A 22,889-nucleotide genomic window follows, 5' to 3' on the forward strand; every position below is an offset into this window, starting at 1 on the left:
TGAATAACTGGGGCAGTTGTAGCCTAGCGGTTAAGTTACTGGACTAGTAATCGAAAGGTCGCTGGTTCAAGCCCCACCACTGCCAGGTTGCCTCTGTTGGGCCCTTGAGCAAGACCCTTAACCTTCAATTGCTTGGATAATATACTGTCACAGTACTGTAAGTTGCTTTGGATAAAAGCGTTGAATAAAAGTGTCTGCTAAATGCCATAAATGTAAACTGTGCACAACAGGAAAAATGGCTTTACCTTTCAGGGTTGCCTTTTTTAAAACCTTCATGGCATAAAGTTGCCCAGTGTCCGAACCTTTGATTTTTCTCACCAGAAATACCTGTGAGGGAAAAAAAAAGAAAAAAAAAGAAAACACAGCATCACCCTGGATGGGGTGCCAGTCCATCGCAGGGCAGACGCACATACACACTAAGCTAGGTAGAAATTTTAAGCCTAAAGACCCAAATCACACTGCCTAAGCAGCAATGGAGTGTTTAAAAACCAGGTTTAAGCTACAATTGTACAAAATAAATGGAGACTTAGAATAAATGGAGAAATATTACAGTGGTACCTTCTAACTCGTCCTTCCCTAAACTCGAAATCTTTAAAACTCAACTCCCTTAGTCGAGAAATTTCTACCCTTAAACTCAATGTTTACCTTAAACTTGACATGTGTGTGACTGCTGCTTTGCTCAGCACTTGGCTTGAGCGGTGCAATAAAACATCAAAAACATCTGCATTTGTGTGGAATAACTAATCACTCTAAAGGCATCCACATGTATCCGTGTTCAGCTGGATTTTCCTCACCGTTTGACTTTTAAACTTGTGTTTTAGCTTGGGGTTCTGTGAAATTGTAGGAATCAGCTTTTCCGAGTCTAAAACGCTTATCTTATTACTGCTCATAAGTTCTTTTTACTAATGAAATTCCTTGCTAGTTGTTTTAGTACACTATGTAACATTAAGCTTTGTGCACAGTCATACTCTATAGGAAACAATGGCACAGCCAAGGCAAAAACGGTTTTGTTACTTCTCACCTGAACCTTACAACCTTACTAAACTCGCTAAGGAATACAGTATTCCAAGATCAAGTATATCCACAGTTAAGAAGCATAAGGAAACAACAAAGAAGTAAAGGTAAAGTGAAGGTAAGGTTTATTGTATTTTTTAAATGATTTTTAACTGTTTTCAATTGTATTTTTTATATTATATTTGTGTTATTTTCAGTGTGTGTCAAAAACAACCCCATTATTTAACATTAGCCTAAAATATATGCAGTTCCACAAGAAAGCATTAGAATGTTTCCCATATATCCTAATAGGAAAACATACCTTGAAACTCAGCATCTTTTGAACTCAACGCCACTCCCAGAACCAGCGGATGTTGAGTTTCAAGGTACCCTTGTACTTGCTTGTACAATTAAACAATTGCCAAATAGTAAACAATAAAAATCAAATACTTATAAATTGCTAAACTTAAGACGAAACTGAAAAAGTACATGTTGACAAAGCAAAGGTTCCGAGTGGGAAAAATGCAGACCTAAATTCTCACCTTTCCGTAGGAGCCCTGTCCCAGTACTTTTAGCAGCTCAAACTGGGAGGGATCAGCTTTCTCAAAGCCTTCCTTCACATGGTTGCTTATATCAATCTCTTTTAGGATGCCATCATCCTGCAAAGACAACAGATGGTAGAAAGAGAAGCCACGTGATTACAGGTTAATGCCAGGAGTGTTTGTTTCTCACGGGTGTATGAGACAGATTTCAGCAGCTTTTATCACAGCTAATGGAGGTTGGAGTAAACAGACACTGTGAATCATAACCGAAGCATATCTATAAATACAAAAAAAATGTGTTTAATAGATGAGGGTCACCAGTATGTGAACATGTACTTTAGCAGTGATGTGCATCATAGTATGGGAGAGTGAATGTAGACAAGATTATAAACTTCTCTATATAAGTTCAACAAACAATCCAAATAACAAAAATGAGGACAATAACAGCAGATATTGTGCTGAAGAATCCCTGAATGCCCTTGCTTGGGGATCAAAGTCTGCATCAAAGAAATTTTAAAAAGGTTGTGTAACTGGCAGCATAAGCAGCTGTTCATCCACACATCATATTTTGGCAAAACAGTGCAGATTACCTTTATCCTGCCCTGTGAAGGAAGGGGAGGGTTCAACCTCTAACATACTGCAGGGCCTACATAACCTTGTACATATACTTATGGATGAAAAACACTCAAGGTTTTTAATTAATTGGAAAGACACTGCATTAAAAACATTACATATTATTTATTAATTATATTATTTATTATTTATACTTCATCCTAATCATGGCAATGGTCACTATTCACTCAAATTTAAGGGGATACTTTGTTCTTGGGAAAAGACAAAATACCAATATAAACCTCCCCATCAATGGTACCTTGACATATACACTATGCAGATCAATCATAATGTGGGCAATGCTGCACCACTCATGCCATCACAGATGCTGGTTTTGCACTTCAAAGTCTGAATGATCTTTTCCTCTTTGGTATAAAGAATCCAAAGTCCATTTCTCCCCCCCCAAAAAAAAAAAAAAAAAAAACCACACACAACAAGGTGAGGGATATTGCTAGTGCACCAGCACTGGGATTCTGAACTTCCCAGGTTCGAATCTCAGCTTTGCTACCGGTCGTCTGGGTGCCCTCTAGCAGGCATAATTGGCAGTGCCTGCAGCAAACAAAATTGTTTTCTTAGTGGGAAAGACCAGACTAATAAGTGGGTATGGTCTTCAAATGCTGTGTAAGGACCCTGCTTAGTAGCCCAAGGCATCTGTACAGAAGTGGAGGAGCATGGAGATTAGTGCGTGGCTCTCCGTGCGCAATATATGGCCTCATATGCACATCCACCAAGGTATAAATAAAAAGGGGTTGAGGTACTGCACACGCTTTGGAGGGAGTATGGAGTAGGTGAAAATACCCTCCTCAGACATAATCGGGATCCCCAGCAATGGAAGACTAATTAGCTACGCAAAAAAAAATAAAAATAAAATAAATTTAAAAAAAAATCAAGCTGAAACGTGGACTTGTCTGACCACAAAACACATTTCCACTGTCTTTTGGTCCATCTCAGATGACTTTAGGCCCAAAGAACTTGCCAGTGTTGCTGCATAAAATTTACATCCTTCCTCTTTGCATAATACACTTTCAGGTTGCATCTCTTAATGCAGTGGTGGACTGTATGAAGTGACAATGATTTTCCAAAGTACTGCCAAGCCATTCCACCACATATTTCCACCCCAAGTTTCCACAGACTCCCTGTATCTTTTCATAATATTATGCACTGTAGATGGTAAAAGACCTAAATTCTTTGCAATTTTGTGCTGAGATAAGGTGAAAAAGTGATCCTTGACTTATTCTAGCTTGCAAAGACTAAGAACTTCTCATTTTATACTCAATCTTGATGCTTAGTGAGGAACATTCCAGAACAAAGTTACTTGCCTCTGTCCCAACTTTTTTTTTAATATGTTGCAGGCATCAAATTCTATAGTTTTTTTTATATCTACACAATAATTTACAAAATTATATTGTAATAATGAAATTTACAAAAAACTGTGGTGAGCAGTGGGGGAATACAGAGGGTATGATCCTTTATAGTGTTAAAGGCTTTCTTTAACAATCTGCTGATGGTTGGTAAAAAGAATATGTTTAGCTAGGGTCAAGTAAGGGTCACCAGAGGAACAGTCAATTGAAAAATGACAAAAATGGAAGATGAGGGATGCAAACAAAGAATTAAGGTGTAGGAAATTATTATAAATATTATAAATTGGTCTTTGTGCTTCAAACTCAAAAGTTAATGAAGAAAATTACATTCTAAATGAATGTTGCAGTACTGGCACAGATCTAAGCAACTAGGTTTTCCATGCCAGAATGAGTCAGTCTGTGCCAGAACAATACAATCCACACTCTGGGAAACAAAGCTCCAAATTGAGGTACTACACTGCAGCTGTACATAGTCTGAAGCTGGTTGAACCTTCCATCTGAATCCCTAGGATAACTTGATAGGTGGCAATGTAGAAAGACAATGTTTAAAAAAAATGGAAAAGTACAAACTTTTCTAGCCATTAACTGTGGAGGTGGTTTGCAAAGATGCTCACAGAGGTGTAAAAGTGTGGGCAGGAACGCCGACTCTCGTCAGAATAGGTGAATGTGTTTGAAGCAGATATACAAAGCTTCACTGACTCACATTAATTAAAAGTGTATGAAAACTTTTTACATGAACAGTACAAGTTTCAGGATGTTTTAGTCACACCTGAACAGATGTATTAATAAAATACATTAGTGTCCCTCCTCATCCCCAGGGGATACATTCTCTTTCTGTATACACTTAAGAATTTATAAATCATTTTACTTAACTAAAGCACTTCACAGCTTCCTTTGGCTGAATCAAACTGCAATCTCACACTCACTTTGTTTTCATAACTGTGTAAGCAGCTAAATTAAACTGATTATAACGGAGGGCGGGCAATTAAATTTTGCAAGGGGCCACATGAGAAACGGGGACTGTTGTGGAGGGCCGGACCAATAAGTTGATCCTAATTCTGCTCAATATTAATTTTATCTTTTTATAAAGAGCAATAATTTGTATGTTTATGATAAGCTGTAACTGGAAGAATAGATATTACAATTAGGCAGTAAAAACATCTGCATCATTACACTACATCTGCAAAATGTAACTATTTAATCAACAAAAAACAGTTTAACAAAATGTGTAGATTTTAAATTTAAAAACCTGGTTTTTAAAATGTACAGGTTTAAACTTTACACAAAGTGCTATTGCTATTTAGTTTGCAGTCTAATGACCTCATTTGCTGTTTTCAGTCTATTGTTCTTGTTGGATATTCTTTTTGGATATCACAAAGCTGGTCATGACTGCTCCAGTCCTGGATGTGAAAAAAAAAATCCTTGTTGCTTTTGCAGTTCAGATGTGAGGGCTCAGCATCGTACAAGTTCTTGTGTTTCTGTGTTTAGTACCGTTAATGGTGATTTAAGTTATAATACTTAAACACAGCGATCTGGTCGCACCAAACTAAACAGATTTACATCTGACTTATGTAAACAAATACTTAGACGTCCATGTCTGGTTAAAAAAATGTTACATTTTGTATCAGTCACACACAGTTCTATTCGCCAACACATTACACATTTAGGTAAACTGGGAAAAATAACAATCCCTTCAAAATAAAACCAATGCTATTGTATTGCATGTATGATGTACACTTATTTACGTCTTACTTCTATTTATCACTAACCTTACGCGGGCCGGTTAGAGACACCCTATCCACTGATTACACTGATTAATAAATAAAGCCAACAACTGAACTAATGTGCTAATGTTTGAAAGTAACAGAGGCAGGAGACAAAGATGCAACAGGAATTCTGGAACGATGTAGACACTTTGCAACTACATAGCAATAATAAAAAAAAGTGCTTAAAACAAACAATGTACATAAAATAATGATCTACACAAATCACCAAACTCCAAGCATTTCAATATTGATGTTTTATTTCTCAAGTCCACAATTCCCTCTGTGATGTTAAGAGTCAGATGAATTCATAATTAAACATCTAATATAATCTTAATCTGCTGTAAAAATGTACACTATATGGCCAAAAGAATTTGGACACCAGACTATGAACTTGTTGGACATCCCATTTCAAAAACAAATGCTATAACAACAGCTAGAACAGCCACTCTTCTGAGAAACCTGCTTTGAACTTTGAAGTGGGAATTTGTGCCCTTTTGGTCAAAAGAGCATTGAAAAGCAGCTTTGAAAAGCATCATTGATGTTCCAGTTCATTCCAAATCTGTTCAGTGGGGCTGAGGTCAAGGATCTGTGCAGGCCACTGGAGTTTCCTTAAACCAAGCTTTTCTTCATAACTTTTAATACGTTGCTTTGTGCACAGGTAGCTACTCGTTACAAAGATTCATCAGTTCAAGTCTTTAATGTCAAACACAAATTGTCAATCTCCAATTCACCTAAATTGCACGTCTTTGGACTGTGGGAGGAAACCGGAGCTCCCAAAGGAAACCCACGCAGACACAAGGAGAACATGCAAACGTTACACAGAAAGGACCCAGACCGCTCCACCTATGAATCGAACCCAGTACCATCTTGCTGTGAGGCAACAGTGCTACCAATCGAGCAATCATGCTACCCGTAAAATGCTATTTATTTAACAATATGAAGTCTGCAGTGTTATGGCACCGTCATACCTAATGTCACATTTCATCAGCTGACCTGTGTTAATGAAACAGGTACACAAGAACTGTGCTGGCTTAACTTTTAATATTTAAAGACAGCTATTCCAAGACTAATCATTTTAGACATTTTGATTGTTCAGCAAAATGAAAAGAATGGAGATGAATGTGTGTTGCAGTTTGAAAGCAATCTACAAGGACTATCATAATGCTAAGCGCCCATTCACTCTTCATTTACTGTTTCTAAAGACACCAGTGTTCAAGTGGTGTCCATTTAATAAACATTATATTTTACTGACCTGGAACATGGATTTAATATTTGTGTAATCCATAGTGGAGGTACCTGACCCAATTTTTAAATTTTATTTATTAGGATTTTTTAACGTCATCTTTAACAAACTTCGGTTACATTCATGACAGGAACGGTAGTTACTGGTTACACAAGATTAATCAGTTCAAATTTTTAATGTTAAACACAGTCGTGGACAATTTTGTATCTCCAATTCACCTCACTCGATATCTTTGGATTGTGGGAGGAAACAGGAGCTCCAGGATGAAACCCGCCCAGACACGGGGGATTCACCAAACCACCGTGTCACCCACCTGACCCAATTAAACTAATGTGACAAATTTGGAAGCTGTAAATAAAAGCATATGAGAATTGGTAAATATATTTTCATTAAAGAAACTGTAAATCAATTATTTTAACTAACCCATCCTGGACTGGTAATGCGCTCATGTGGTGCACCGTTGAGAGCTGGGTTCGAATCTCAGGCATGTGCTATCAGCCAGTCAGGTGCCTACACAGACATTATTGGATGATGATGGGGTGTGTGTGCAAAGCGGTTGATGAAATGTTGTTTTGCTGCTTTGCGGGGAATAAACTGGACCACCTGCAACCGTGACCAGTATAAAGCAGTGGTAAAAAAAAAAAAAAAACTGAATGAAATCCTTGACTGGGCACTAATCCATCACAGGGCAAGACACACTCACACCTAAGGACCCAACAACAACCCACTTGAATGAGAAAAACTCAAGCCAAGGGTCAGGACCCTCAGGTCCCAAGTACCCAACCTAGTTACCGTGCCAATGTACACACAGCTAAAGCTTATGCCACCTTCCATGAACGTGGAATTAATTTAAGGTTTAGATATTAAAAATACGAATTTAATAGTATTTCATAACACAAACATGGAAATAAACTCAACTTGATATTACAAAAATTCTTACAGCAATTAATAAGCACAGCAACAAAATCTGAGGCAGTGGAAATGTATTTTTAGGGTGTTAAATCACACCTCATTATATAAATGATAAATCTGGTTTTGGCAGATGCTTGGAAAACAATCTGTCCAAATGCAGTTTTGCCAACTGTTAAGCTTGGCAGAAAATGAATGCTCTCATGAGGGCAGTTTTAGCTCAGCTGTAAAAGTACTGGACTATCTGACTCAAGCCAAGTGACCACTGTTGGGTCTTTTAGCAAGACCCTAAACACTTAACTGCTTAGATTGTATTCATTACAATTTTAAGTCAGTCTGATAAATGCACCTGCTAACTTCTGTAAATGCAATTTAAAAATCTAATAAAAGACATCCTGAGAAGGAATTAAGGCTGGTATGGCAGCAAAAGAGGGGCAAATTAATGCTTGTGGTTTTAAACGTGATGTTCGTGTGTTTCCACCAGAAAACACTGGGTGCCAATCCAGTGCAGGGCTTCAACCATTTACACCCCAACCCCCAACAGACGGTAGTGGGCTAGTGTGTTTTATGGCTGCGCCACCTGACATGCTTAAAAGCCACAAATAAAGGCAAAAAAATAAATCCATCAGCCAGACTAAGAAAGAAAGATAAAAAATAAATAAAACCCTGCTTTGTGAAGCTGGCAAGGCTTAATTTTAAAGGCTGTCTACAAATTTTGTGCAAAGAACAGAAAACTTGAACCTCTATGCAATTAAAATATTTGGTCAGATTTCTGTTTGGAGGAATCCAAACTAAAGATTGGCAATAGCAGACCAGCCAACTGTTAAGCGTGGAGGAAGGGATATGAGTGGGTCTGATTGGGTAAATAAAATAATCTACTGGAAAACTAGGTGTAATGACCTAGAACCTAATATGTGCTAACTAGACAGAACAAGGTGTACCATATAGTCTTTTCAGATAATGTTCTTAAATTTCAGGATTATAATACCTGCATACTTATTTATTTTTTAGGATTTCAACGTCATGTTTTACACACTTTGGTTACATTCAAGACAGAAACGGTAGTTACTGGTTACACAAGATTCATCAGTTTTTAATGTCAAACACAGTCATGGACAATTGTGGATCTTTAATTCACCTCACTTGCATGTCTTTGGACTGTGGAAGGAAACCTGAGCTCTCGGAGGAAACCCACGCATGCTAACTCCACATAGAAAGGACCCAGATCGCCCCACCTGGGGATCGATCCCAGGACCTTCTTGCTGTGAGGCGACAGTGCTATAGCCACTGTGCCACCTAATACCTGCATACAATCGTACATACTGCTAGTCATTCAAGATTCTTTTAATAACACAAGGATAATGTCAAACACCTTGGTTCAATACTCACCTTTGGTCATTGCCTGTAAAGAATTAGTCATGTTTTCTAAGTGATCCCTGGGTATGTTATTGCCCATTTGGACAGTCTAAACTTTACCTGGGTCCGAGTATGTAATGTCCTGCAATAGACTGGCAATCTGTTCCCATTTTGCGCCAGCACAGTGCTGATCAGAACAATTGTTGAAGAAATAAATATACATATGTGGACACCCCTTCTAAATAAGTTCCATGGAAGTTAGAGGTATCTCTAGTCCCCCAACCCAAAACACACATATAAAGGGAAAAATTCAAATCATGTATCCTTTTAACTTCTTGCCAACAATTTTGAGACGATTATTTTCCTTTCAACAGGTGCATACCTCTGTGGACAAAGGAAAGACCATAATGATTTGTTTTGATGACTGTGGTATGGAGAAACACAAATTCAACAATTAACCAAGCCATCATGAAATGCATTAATCTTCTACATTAATGCATTCTGCATTCTAATTTGGGTTGCCAGATTAAAATCTCCAAATGACAGATGTCTCACCTGAAGTCACCTTTTTAATCCCAAACCCCACCACAACATATGTCTGATGTCGTTTTAGCCCGCTTCTTTTTTTAACGTCAAAATTTAGTCTAAACATTAAATAACCATTTTTCAAAGCTGTTACATGATATTGCAAAATTATGTGGACACCTGACAATAAGCTTGTTGGACATTACATTTCAAAGAATTGGTATTAACACAGGGCTGGTGTTGGCACTCCTCTGCAGCAATAACAACCTTGACATTTCAGGGAAGGCTTTCAACAAGATTTTCAAATGTGGCTGCTGGAATTTTTGCTCCTTCATTAATTTACATTTATGGCACATTTAGCAGAAGTTTATGTCCTAACTGTTCTTTCTGTGAATATTTAAATACTTTTATTAAATTCACTTTTCATTCTCTCTAATCCATTCTTGACAAGGCATGAACCCACCACACACTCACACCTTCAATTGTTGTCAATGTGTCAATCAACCTAATAGCATGAAAGCTGGAGTTCCCTGAAACAACCCTTTTTAACAAGGAAAGTGTGAAACTCCTCATACAGTAATGAGAGAAAAGGGTCAGAATCCCCAGGTCTTCAGGAACCATGTTGCTGTGCAGGTTCCACACTAGATACTGCACCACTGTGCTGCTCACAGTACAGATAGATATGTTTTAGCCTATAAAGAGCATATACATGCAGCTAAAACCCAATATCCCTTTGCACAACTTTACCAGGATCTATTTTGGCCAGTGATAGCTCAGTGGTTAAGGTACTGGACTAGTAAACAGAAGGTTGCCGGTTCAAGCCCCGCCACCACAAAGTTGCCACTGTTGGGTCCCTGAGCAAGGCCCTTAACCCTCAATTGCTCATTGTGTAAGTCGCTTTGGATAAAAGCGTCTGCTAAATGCTGAAAATGTAAATCTATTTATTCATTTATTACTATAAATATGAACAACAACTTACCCACACCCTGGGAGCAATTTAGAGTAGCCAATCCACCTACAGACATGTTTTTGGGAGGAAAACCTGATGATTAACCCACATGGTAACATGCCAAATGCCTCAACAACTGTGACCAAAGCTAGGCACTGAGGCCAAGTGTAATAGAAGAAAAATGCTATTATTTGTCATATATACAGACACACATGTACAGGTTAACAACATTCCATTTTCCACATATCCCAGCTTGTTTGGAAGCTGGGGTCACACTGCAGGATCAGCAATTGTATGGCGCTCCTGGAGCAGACATGGTTAAAGACCTTGCTCAAGGGCCCAACAGTGGCTGCATAGCAGAGTCTGGATTAGAACCGACAATCTTCTGATTGATAGCCGAAAGGTCTACCCTTTAGGCTACCACTGTCCAAATAGCATTGGAATTATTATAATGAGGCTCTAATGGCAGAGAGGACAAATTTGCATGCCTACTACCATTGGGATCAGGGTTTAAATCTCGGATGTGCTATCTGCTGGCCAGGCGTCTACACAGACGTGATTGGCTACATCTAAGGAGGGAGGGGTGTGACTGGTTTGAGCCATGCAGTGGTTGGGCACCCTGTCTTGGGTTTTATTGTCTTGAAAACCAATGTTTTCCAGTGAAACCGGTCCTGGCACAACCCTGACCTGGTTAAAGTGGTTGATGAAAATTAATGAAATAAAAAGTTATTCCAATTATGATCATTTGTTTATTTATTTATTAGGATTTTAACATCATGATTTACACTTGATTTACACATGATTTACACTTTGGTGACATTCATGACAGAAACGGTAGTTACTCGTTACACAAGGTTCATCAGTTCACACAAGGTTATATCGAACACAGTCATGGACAATTTTGTGTCTCCAGTTCACCTCACTTGCATGTCTTTGGACCGGGAGGAAACTGGAGCACCCGGAGGAAACTGGAGCACCCGGAGGAAACCCGTGCAGACACAGGGAGAACATGCAAACTCTACACATTATTATTAATGTGTTTTATTGCCATTGTTATTATTATTATCCAATAATAATGGCAATAAGATATTATGTAATATGTTTTATGTAAAATGTATTCTTCAGAATACATACAAAAGCCATCTAAGTATTATCATTAGGGCAGTGATAGCTCAGTGGTTAAGGTACTGGACTAGTAATCAAAAGGTTGCCGGTTCAAGCCTCACCACTACCAAGTTGCCACTGTTGGGCCCCTGAGCAAGGCCCTTAACCCTCAATTGCTAAAATTCTCAGTGGGTAGCACTGTCGCCTCACAGCAAAAAGGTCCTGGGTTCGAGCCCCAGATGAGGTGGTCCGGGTCCTTTCTGTGTGGAGTTTGCATGTTCTCCCCGTGTCTGCGTGGGTTTACTCCCGGTGCTCCAGTTTCCTCACACAGTCCAAAGACATGCAAATGAGGTGAATTGGAAATACAAAATTGTCCATGACTGTGTTTGATATAACCTTGTGTGAACTGATGAACCTTGTGTAATGAGTAACTGTTATGAATGTAACCAAAGTGTAAAACATGACGTTAAAATCCTAATAATCAAACAATATTATCATTATTATTATATTGTATACCAATAGCTCAACAATGAAACTACTGTATAACAAAACAATAAGTTTACTCATTTCTTTTGTAAGGGGATGTGGTAAAGCAAATTATGGTATTTTTAAGGAGGGGGGCAAAAACGTTTGGATGCGCCCAGTATGCGCTGAGTGTAGAGATGCTGACCAGTTCCACACGCAATGCGCTTCAGCAAGTCTTACATCAGCTACTACCCCAGTCTCCCCAAAAATCTGCACCAGGACAACTTTCACATAGCAACAGAGAACAGCTACTTATGCTGCAACCTGACTCCCACCCTACACCGTGCATAACGTTTAATAAACGAGAATATTCGGACGCGCTCACCTCTAGTTTGCACAGACTGGAGCTCTTCGAGCGCGACTTCCTGCGCAGGTACACCGAGAACCACCTTCGCACTGTGAATTTGCGCATGTTCGCCTCCATCGTCCCGATTCGGTTACCGAGTCCAATTCAGCTTCGTCCTGCACTTTAATCCGGATCACAGCAGGGATTTACCGTGGCTTCCCCTTTGCGCTAATCCATGACAGGGAGTAACGCATGGCACTGCGCGTTAAAGCTGTCCGTTTCCACCACGCCGGTTGGTAGCTGGCTCGGCTGGTTCTGTTACTGCATGGCGAGGAGACAAAGACCTGATATTAGCGCAGTTTATCTCTCATGCTGTGCAGCGTGCAGCAGACTATCAGCTTGACCTGTTCAGCCCTGCCGATCTGCTGAACACCTTTAGCTCGCTCCCTTTATGCGCCGCTCTCTTCAGCAGCCAATCACATCGCGCTTCCAATCTAGCGCTGTCCCAAACGAGTCGACTCTTTGAGTCGGCACTTCAGCGTTAAGAGCCGATTTGGTACGGAGAGGCTTTTGCACCAAGATTGCAATATTGACTAAAAAAAACTTTTATATAAATATATAATAAAACGTTTTCTCATCTGACGACCGTACATTGCAAAATAATTTGCAAAAGGAATAGTAAATAGCTGAACAAATCAGTAGATCAATGCACATATTAAACTTAAACTCTTACATATAATTCTAAGACATAAAAGTAAAAAATAGAACAGAAACAAATGTTTGAGAAGGAATAGACTGTAAATATATTATACATTTCAAAATAAGTTTGGTCATGAACTTATAAGCTAAGCCTTTGTTCTCCAGACTTTAAATCTCTACAGACAACCAATCCACAATGTCTCTTGGTAGTGAATTTTTAATAGTTTAGAGAATTATTTGGTTAAAAAAAAGAAAAAAAAACTGTTATTGATAATCCATTAATTTCTTTGAATGGTCATATTACAGCCAACCAATTGTAGTTTGCAGTTGTAGCCTAGTGGTTAAGGTACTGAACCAGTGATCAGAGGGTCGCTGGTTCAAGCCCCACCACTGCCAGGTTGCTGCTGTTGGGCCCTTGAGCAAGGCCCTTAACCCTCAATTGCTTAGACAATATACTGTCATAGTACTGTAAGTTGCTTTGGATACGTAAATGTAAACAAATATAAGGCAATTTTCTGCCTCAGTTATCACCCCAGATAATTTTCACTTAGTATTTCACTAAGCAATCTCATAATCTTCAAGTCAATAGCATTTAGTACACAGATCATATGGCTTAATTAAATCTGTCTTTTTGATATAAGGGGTTTTATTTTTTTCATATAAAATTACAAATAGTTTGATTATCTTTAATAATTCTGGAGGGGGGTGCTACAGCAAGAGCTAGGTAAATGACTTTAAATAAACATTAAATTTTAGTTAATAATATGCTCCCAAAATGGAAAATCTCTTCATTATTTTATTGGCATTTTTTGAAACATATCCCAAATATTTAGTATTGGAGTCTTACTGAATTACACATTCTTATGATCAAAAAAATATTTTAATCATATTACCCAGGACCTTCTTGCTGTGAGCCGACAGTGCTACCCACCGAGCAACCACGCATAAATAAAACTATAAATATAAAATATATCTATAACTTTTTAAATCATCTTTACCAAGGCTGTAAAGCTAATTTAAAGGTTTCTTCAGTTTTTCAGTAAGTGTGATAGTGACTAAGGACTAAGAAACATGTTGTGATGCTGTGATTTAAAAATTTCAATAGTCACAATGTGGGAAGAGTTTGAGAGGAACTACATGCACCAGTCAACCATCTGACACTGTCAGAATTGGGACAGACTGGATGTGATAAAGAAACACTGCTGCTGATCCTAATGAGCAAATGCTACCCTACTGTAGATTCTTTGTCCAGTTTGGAAATGTAATATGTGATAGAGGTTTTATGGTGGTGAGCATTAGAGAACCGATGATGGAGTAGCACGTCACCTAGATCCCTTTTGTGGGACTCAAATTTGGTGTATCATTGTGAGTATTGGTCACATCCAGTAAAGAACAGAATGTCTGAATCCTCACAGTCTGGTACAGAACACACGAATGCAGTCTGACTAAAGTAAAAGTAAATTAAAATTCAAAATAAAGTAGTATTATGGTTTATGTGGAACCAATAATAGCAATTATGTTGCAGTAATACACCCACTTTTTGTCCTTTGCAGCTCAACACATTATTGTCATTTTCTAAGAAGAAAAGTCATATTTCTTAGTAATGCTTTATCATGCAGGATTTAACCCACTTATTTGAAATTAAACTTATTAACCTATTGAAATCCTCTAATCTTCCAGTGGGTTCAAAACTGCTAGTATTTTAAAATCTTAGTTAAACAAATTTTGTAATAATTATTTGATTAAATAAAGGAATAGTACTCTGTTAAAAAGTATTTGATTTCCTGGTTGATTAATTAACCAGTTAACCAAGTTTAATTGTTTGGGTTCAGTTGGACTAGAACCATCTGGGTTTTATTGCCCAGCCATATCTAAGGCACATGTAGTCCATTGAAACACAGTGAACCACAATGTTTTAAAATTGAGAGAACTTAAAACAGTGGTGAATCTGTTCAGATACTGTCAGCCTACCCAAATTCATCAAAGAGTACATCAATGACTTCCAAAAAAATCCAAACAAACATCTAAGGAACTGCTTCAGTTAAGGTCAGCATTGATGATTCCACCATTAGACAAATACTGGGCAAAAAATATATCCACGTTTGCCCTTTTTCCATTATAAAAATCCTTGTCATATTTTGTGCTGTACAATGTGCCACATCTTTTCAACAGAAGTCTGGGGTGCAGGCAGCCCAGTTTAGCACCTATACTGTCTAATAATATAGCCATTGCCAAATATGGCTTGGTGTTGTCATAGTAAAATAAGCATGAATGTTTCTAAAAATGTAGTATAGAAGGCAACATATGTAGCTCCAAAATGTTAAAGTACTTATAAGCATTATTGGTGCTTTTTAAAGATGTGCACTTTAACAAAGCCTTGGAAAGTAACCTATATCACTATATCACAACAGCCCCTTGCCTTTAAACTTTATACTGTGTGGGTGATTTCACACTAGAAGTATTAATACATCAATTACTACTCAGAATGTGTATGCATGCTTAGGGCATAATTGCCTGTAGTCCAATATATATCCTATATGTTCCAATATTCCAAAAATACTGCTACAATGGAATGTTACTATAGTAACTGGTTTAGACTGGTTCCTATATTCTATCTATCAATCTGTCTGTCTGTCTGTCTGTCTGTCTGTCTGTCTGTCTGTCTGTCCATCCATGTACATATATACAAGGTGAGTCAAAATTATGGTAACACTTGAATGGCGGAAACCATTTATTCACAAAACATACTTCATGTGTGTAAGATGATTTTCAGGACAGTCTTAACTTGTTCGCCATCATGTTCAACACACAAAACCAGCAAGCAACAATATCATTTAAAGCCTGGACACACATTTCACAAGGACTAGATCCATTAGTGTTAACATAATTTTGACTCACCCGGTATATATGGCATATTTGGCAAAAACAATAAACTGACATATTGGGCACCATGTGGTCTAAGGCTTACACACATTTGTAAGACATGTGTGTCTTGAAACACATACTTGGTATTTCTGCCTTGCACCCAGTGTTTTCTAGTTGAACCGGGCCCGCCATGACCCTGACCAGAATAAATGGTGGATTAAAATGAAATGAACCGCCAATTAAAAACACCTACTCATTTATTAGTACATCTTAAAACACAAATCCCAGCCTGTAGTGCTACTGCAGGGAACTGAGAGAAAAATTTGAATGTAAAATAATTATTATTTATTACTTCAACAACAGAAGAGCTGATGTGCACAGAAAAGCAGTTTCATGTGTAGCAAATGTGTCTCTTCTTTGAAAGCAGTTATCATTAATCATCCTGAGCAATGCACAGCAAATTCATAATTGCAGGTTTAACATGATGAGCCCAAACAAGCCAGCAGGCCAGAAAATTTGCTCAGTCAGATCTATCACTTCAGTTTATGTACGTAAATGACACACTATTTAAATCAGGCTGATTTTGCTTTTATGAATGTAAATGATAAGTGGAATGATAAGTGACAGAATGAAGCTGTGCTGGCATGCTGTCAGGTGTAATATGAGCTGTGCAGTCTTCTCTACATTCTGCTAGCCACAAGAGAGGATAGGTCTCACTGTTAAATTTAGTTTGCTGCAGCATCTGAATCTTCCTTTTTTTAACTGTGTGACTTTTTTTTATACAGAGATGCTGAGACTACAGGCAGAGCACCTTTAATCCACTTGGTGTTAAAGTAGAGCTAGACGATCCAGCCAAAAATGTAATTATATCTTTTTTTTTTTTTTTGCATATGATTTGATATTGATATTTCTAACTCATATAAAATAAATTTATATTAATACAAAAGCTTGATTTAAAACAGATTAAAATAGATTTATTGTCATAAACAATGAGGGAAAAACAAGTATTTGACCCATTTTGTTATTATTTAATATACCTACAGCATATATAAAAAATATGTACTTATAAACATAGAGATAGAAAAGCTACATATGATATATACACCACAAATAAAAAAAAACATGTTTGTACTTTACTACAAAGTCAAATTTAAAGAAACAATCAACTTTTTCTATATTGTGGTCCATTTCTGATGAGCTGATATAGAACAGATATGTAAGAATAAGCATCTTAAAAGGAATTAAAGTGTTCTATATATATATAATGTTCTATATATATATAAATATATATATATATATATTAGGGCTGTCGAAGTTAACGCGATAATAACGCATTAACGCAATCTCAATTTAACGAGATTAAAAAAAATAGTGCCGTTAACGCACTAATTACATTACGAGATTTTTTCACTTCTAAAACTAAAGCAATTCATTTTTCACCCACGGGAGACAGATTGAATTATTCTCACTGACCACGCTCACACGCACGTTTAATGTTCTTTAGTTCCGTTTGACAAAAAAAACCCTTAAAAATAGAGCTAACAGTGAAGATAACCGGTTACAAAAGCAGCGACCGCTGTTTGTGTTCAATACTCTGTTCACAGTGTCGATACAAGTGATTCAAGAATCGATTCATTGTAAGCGCAGCGTAAGTTTCTTTTCTCAGTCATCTCTCCGTGTTTACTGTTATGATGAATGATGCGGTTGTAAATAAACACCAACTACTACAGAACATTTTGTGTGACTCGCTTACCTTATAAAGCTCAGGCTTAATTATACTGGTTATTACCACAGAGCGGGAGTCGACTCAGAGTCGTTTACGATTTACCGAGGTGAACCACGAACGTGCTGATAGAATCGGCTAAGATGGGATCGGACTGTATTATCTTTTTAAAGTAAATATTTCAATCAGCAGAATCGCATCGCATGTATGCACAACGTTAATTACCTGCGTTTATTAATGAACGTTTACGTTAGCTTGTCAGAAGCTTTCTCAATAATGTCTGTGCGGTGTTTTTTTTTTTACAATTAGTGATGGCAAGCAACTGTTCCACTGCACTATTTTACACTAAAAACTAAACTATTCCATAATGCTCCAGATTGCATCATTCTAAATAGGTATCCGCGAGTACAAAAATACATGTACTTGTACTCGGTTGGGAAAAAATGGTATCGATGCATCCCTAGTGAAAACACACTCGTCACGATACAACCACAGAAAAGTCTGTTACAATAACTACGCATCTGACATATGTACGAAGTCAAGGGTCTCTGCTAGATAGTATTACTGCCTAATATGTGAGTGAATAAAACTCCCTTACAGTTTTCTCTTGTCCCAGCAGTTTTTAACATAAGTACATTTAGCATAAATATGTTCACCATTTTAATTGTAACATTTCACTTAAAATCCTTGTTTTCTATAACATTTACACAGATTTTTTTTAATGCGATTAATCGCGATTAACTATGTAAAATTATGAGATTAATCGCGATTAAAAATTTTAATCGTTTGACAGCCCTAATATATATATATATATATATATATATATATATATATACAGTATATACTGTATATATATATATATATATATATATATATATATATATCAGTGGCGATTTCTCTAAGACTGCAAGGGAAGCTCAGCTTCCCCTAAAATGTCAAAAATTAAATGGTCAAATATGTACAGTTGTGTTAACATTTCATTGACTACAAATGCGTTAGAACACGTTCATCTCGAAGACGAGTTCGTTCAGAATCAGCTACTTATCACAAATCGACTCGATTTTGTTAACTTAACTCATACGTTCCCGGAGCGTCAATGCATTTACCCGCAGACGCTGAGCGTCTCTTTGCTTCTATGGGGCTGTCATTGGATAAATGCCACGATTTTGTCCCGCCCCCGGACGCTGAGCGTCTCTGGGGGTGAATGGGGCTGTGGGCGGGTCTGGACGCTGAGCTTCTGCAAGATGATTGGAGGATCAGTCGAAAGGCTGAATCCCGTTTTGATTGACAGCTGTCGCTGGGAGCTTCAGTACCATCGCGGAGTTTGCGAGTGAAGTCGGAAGACAAACTGCAACCCATTTCATGCCATTTTCTTGAAAACTAAGAAAGGGGAGAATTTATACATTTATATATAAATAAATTGACAAATTTTATGATGTAAGCCGACAATGAGCTTCCCCTCTTTCAAAGACCAGCAGCCGCCACTGATATATATATATATATATATATATATATATATATATATATATATATATATATATATATATATATAATTAAAGTGTTATAATGATGCTTCCACCTTCATAACTCACAAAGGGTATGATGCTTTTAGGATTACTTTTTCATACAAACATGACTAACTGATTATAGCATGATTCTAAAAGTTATATACATACATATATATATTATGCATTTTCTCCCCATTTTCCTCCCGATTTAGCGCGCTCAGTTTTGTCTTCCGCTGCTGAGAGATGCCAGATTGCATCCGAGGAGAGCACGTCACTGTACACACCTCTTTTCGACAGCCCTACTCTTCTCGCCCCTGCATTCTGCACGGGCGGCTCTTCCGCCAAACAGGGTCCTTACACAGCGTATGAAGACCCACCCACCCACACATAGTCCGGCCCCCACCCTGCAGATACAGTGACCAATTAGTATCTGCTGCAGGCACTGCCAATTATGCCCGCTCGATGGCGCCCAGCCAACCGGTGCTGGTGTGCAAGCGGAATATCCCGGAATATATTTTTGTGGTTTACAAAACAAATTCATCAGTTGCCTTTTTCATTTACCACTGTCTGGATTTATTTGTACATCTTGGTTTAGGCTCTAGTCTGTGCAATCTACATAATAGTTACATAATATATTTTTAGAAACTATTCTGTTATCAGTTTATTAACTTAGTGAGTTTACTTGTCTTTAATAATCATAATTAATAAAATGTAGAACATCTGGCATCTCCAAAAGCTGTCCAAGGTTTTGAGGCAGCAAAACATCCCATAACTATGATGCTTTATTCACCACACTTCTCAGTTTAAAGTACATTTGTGTCTTATCTGTTAAGCAACATTTTTGCCCTAAAGTCCTGTTAAACATCTAGGATGTTGTATACAAACTGTAGGCATGGGCCTTTGCTAGTGCTTTTGGTGTATTCCTTGAACAATGTCCACACTTAGAAAAGCAAATAAGCATTAGTACTGAACTAAATTCTTGGTAACCAGTTTGTTAAGTCATGTGGCTTGGAACATACGTAGATTACTTTATATGACATACATTTTATTATATGGGTGAGGCACGTCTACAAGGCACATCTTGCCTCATTCATTGGAACACCTGAGTCCAATAGTTCTCTGAAAAAGCCATTAATCCAGAGGTTCACATACTTTTTTTTGAACATAGACTGTAAATGTTCACATTTATTCTGCATCGACAAGAACAGTTGTTTGTTGTTTATTTAATAAAAGGATTTTGTCTCTTATGGGACTTACCCAAAGATCCAACCATATTTTCTGAGTATTTACCACTGACATCCAAGCTATAGAAGGGACCTACAGACCTGTTCTTGCAATTTTTTAAAGTCAGCTCATATAAGCATATTTTAAGCCATTTTATTTATATTTGGTGTGGGTAGAAATTACTCAGCAACAACTGGATAATTACCAGTGCATAAGATATTAGACAGTCTTTAAATTTTCAGCAATTATGCTGTTTTTTTTTAGTTTAGCGATGGATGTGTAGAGACAATCTGATGTTCTTACTGTTTATGGTTTAATGGCAAGGGATTAGCTGGGATTGGGTCCCAAAGTGCTGCATAGAAAATACACAGTGGTGGCTAGAAGTGATGGCTTAAAAAAGCAATCTCTCTTGATTGACAGTCACCTGCAAATCATAAGTATTAAGTCGCTTCAGGTGGAAGGTTTCCTATACGTATCACGACTTCTCTCTGCTTCATCACCTCCTTTGTTGGCACACTTGAATTTTTCTGAGGCTGTGGTCAGTCCAGTCTGGTTTTCTGCTGATGAGGGGTTGTCAGCATTCTGTTGATTCATGGAAACTCGCTCTCTGATTCATGGCATGTTGGGTCTCACAAGGGAACTTGCCCCAGAGACAGCGTTTTAAGATATTTAACTTATCTTTGATTTATATTTTAAATTTATATTTGACTGCCACATTTACTTTTGGGATTTAATATTAAATGGAATTCATTTTCCTATCCATCATTCACTATGCTTCCTTTGCCACTGACTGCCACAACTCTTTAGTCATAAAGAGTTTCTTGATACTGCCAAGTGAGGAAAGGGAAATTGACTTTTGATGGATGGCATCTTTATCTCAGCCTATATTATAAGGTGTTCATTCTCTACACCATTAAAGACATGCAGTTATAGAAGTAGCCCAATCAAAAGTTATTCAAAAGTAGCCCAATCAGCTTTTACTGACAATGATTATCTCCCTGGCTAGCACTTATCTTTTTATGAGGGTAAAAAGCCTGCAGACTGTTTTTAGCTACATACATAAAACAAGTCCAGTGATGAGCCAGTTCAGTGATGGATCACTGTCTTGGAGAACTGGGTATGAACCTCACCGCTGGTCTTTGGCATGTTTTTTTTCTGTGTTTCATGTCTCTAATTTCCTTCCACCTGTCAAAAACATGCAAGTAATCTAAAATGGCACTAGGTGTAAATGGACCAACCAAACTTTGTTTAAGATACAGCAGGTTTTAATGATGAGTGAAAAGCTGAATTACATCACAGCCATCTAAAAGTTAAAAAGGGCTAGTTACTGTCTAATATAAATAGTAATTTAAATAAAACCACCATTGTACTGTATAGCAGGGAGATGCAGCACCATAGAACCAATGGATCAATTTCAAATTTACCAATTTACCTGTTTACAAGTGAGAATTAAGAAGAAACCCATGTAGACACATAGAAAACTGCCTAAAAACTATAGAGACATAAAAAACTGCTTTTCCGACTGTCACAAGCGGTGAAGGTCAATCTCTGTGTTTTCCACGAACTAGCTGTGCAGCAACCAAACACCACCTTTGGTGAATCCTCCTTTGATACCCAGTCATAATTCCATCACCTGTTAACAATTAACTTGCTTTTTTGGAATGCTGTAATTTCAATTTTTTATAACCATTTTGGAGTGTGTTGCAGGTATTAATTTCTAAATGTTTCTATTTACAAAAACAATGTAAAGTTGATAAGTGAAAACATTGAAAATCTTTTCTTTCTAAATTTGTCAGATAAAGATTCAGGAGAATGAACAAATCACAGATTTTTTTTTTCTACTGCATTTTACACAATGTCCCAACATTTTTCGGAAATGGGGATTTCATATATACACATATACACACACTGATTAGCCCCAACAATAAAACCACCCATATAATATGCTGGAAAAACTTTGACCCATTGAGACATGAAAAGAAGAAAACATCTATTCCTTCAAATTCTGTCTGTCGTGACCTGGACCGCCCTATAGTGCATTCTTGTGCTCTGCCTTCCGCACAAATATGACAATAACTTGCCTGGCATCCATGTGATCCGTGCATGCCAACTGTAGGCGCTTTCAATAGTATTTAGCATGGGCACTTTGAACTACAAATACCCAGCCCCATACACAGAAGGGTTTGATGCATTGAGTGTTGTGACACATTTACCTCATCACCAGTATGAAAATGTTCTACAATTTGAAACACTGTAGTTCTTTTATTGGTTCATAGTCCTCTGGAGTCTTGACTGCTAAACAACCTGCCGACAGTTTGTGGCATGTCCCACCTCTGACCCATAGTTGGTGTACTCACCAAGGCTGCCTGACTGGTCACATGCACAAAGGCAAAACAGATACTGCCATTCACAAAAATAAAATAAAATAATAAAAATTTAATAATCAAACATTTAGTAGCCAATATCAAGTTTAATAAACTCAATAATAACACATATCAACAACAAAACAATAGTAAAGAACTATCCCCACCACACACAAATTGAAAGAGAAAGAGGTATACTGTGGTATAACATGTCCACAACCAGTAATTATGCTCACTGCATATATAAAGTTACAAAACAGTAGTACAATAAAACATAAACACAAATAAACAGTATCAATCAATTTTAGTATAATGGATAATGGCTGTAAAACTTAT

General features: G+C 37.5%; 1 protein-coding gene across 2 annotated transcripts in view; it reads right to left on the minus strand.

Moving 5' to 3' along the window:
- rps6ka2 (ribosomal protein S6 kinase, polypeptide 2) overlaps positions 1 to 12,309 on the minus strand; it is a 53,841-nt gene extending 41,532 nt beyond the window's left edge. The window contains exons 1-3 of one of the 2 annotated variants that reach the window (XM_062995037.1): positions 12,211 to 12,309; positions 1,536 to 1,652; positions 246 to 327 (exon numbers count right to left, since the gene is read on the minus strand). In XM_062995037.1, the coding sequence (XP_062851107.1) occupies positions 246 to 327; positions 1,536 to 1,652; positions 12,211 to 12,309 (298 nt within the window). Of the gene's footprint in view, positions 1 to 245; positions 328 to 1,535; positions 1,653 to 12,210 lie in introns of those variants that run through there. The other variant, XM_062995038.1, reaches the window with a different exon arrangement.
- Positions 12,310 to 22,889: the final 10,580 nt, after the last annotated feature.

The sequence above is a fragment of the Trichomycterus rosablanca genome, chromosome 5 (assembly GCF_030014385.1).
Source record: "Trichomycterus rosablanca isolate fTriRos1 chromosome 5, fTriRos1.hap1, whole genome shotgun sequence".
NCBI classification, from domain to species: Eukaryota; Metazoa; Chordata; class Actinopteri; order Siluriformes; family Trichomycteridae; genus Trichomycterus; species Trichomycterus rosablanca.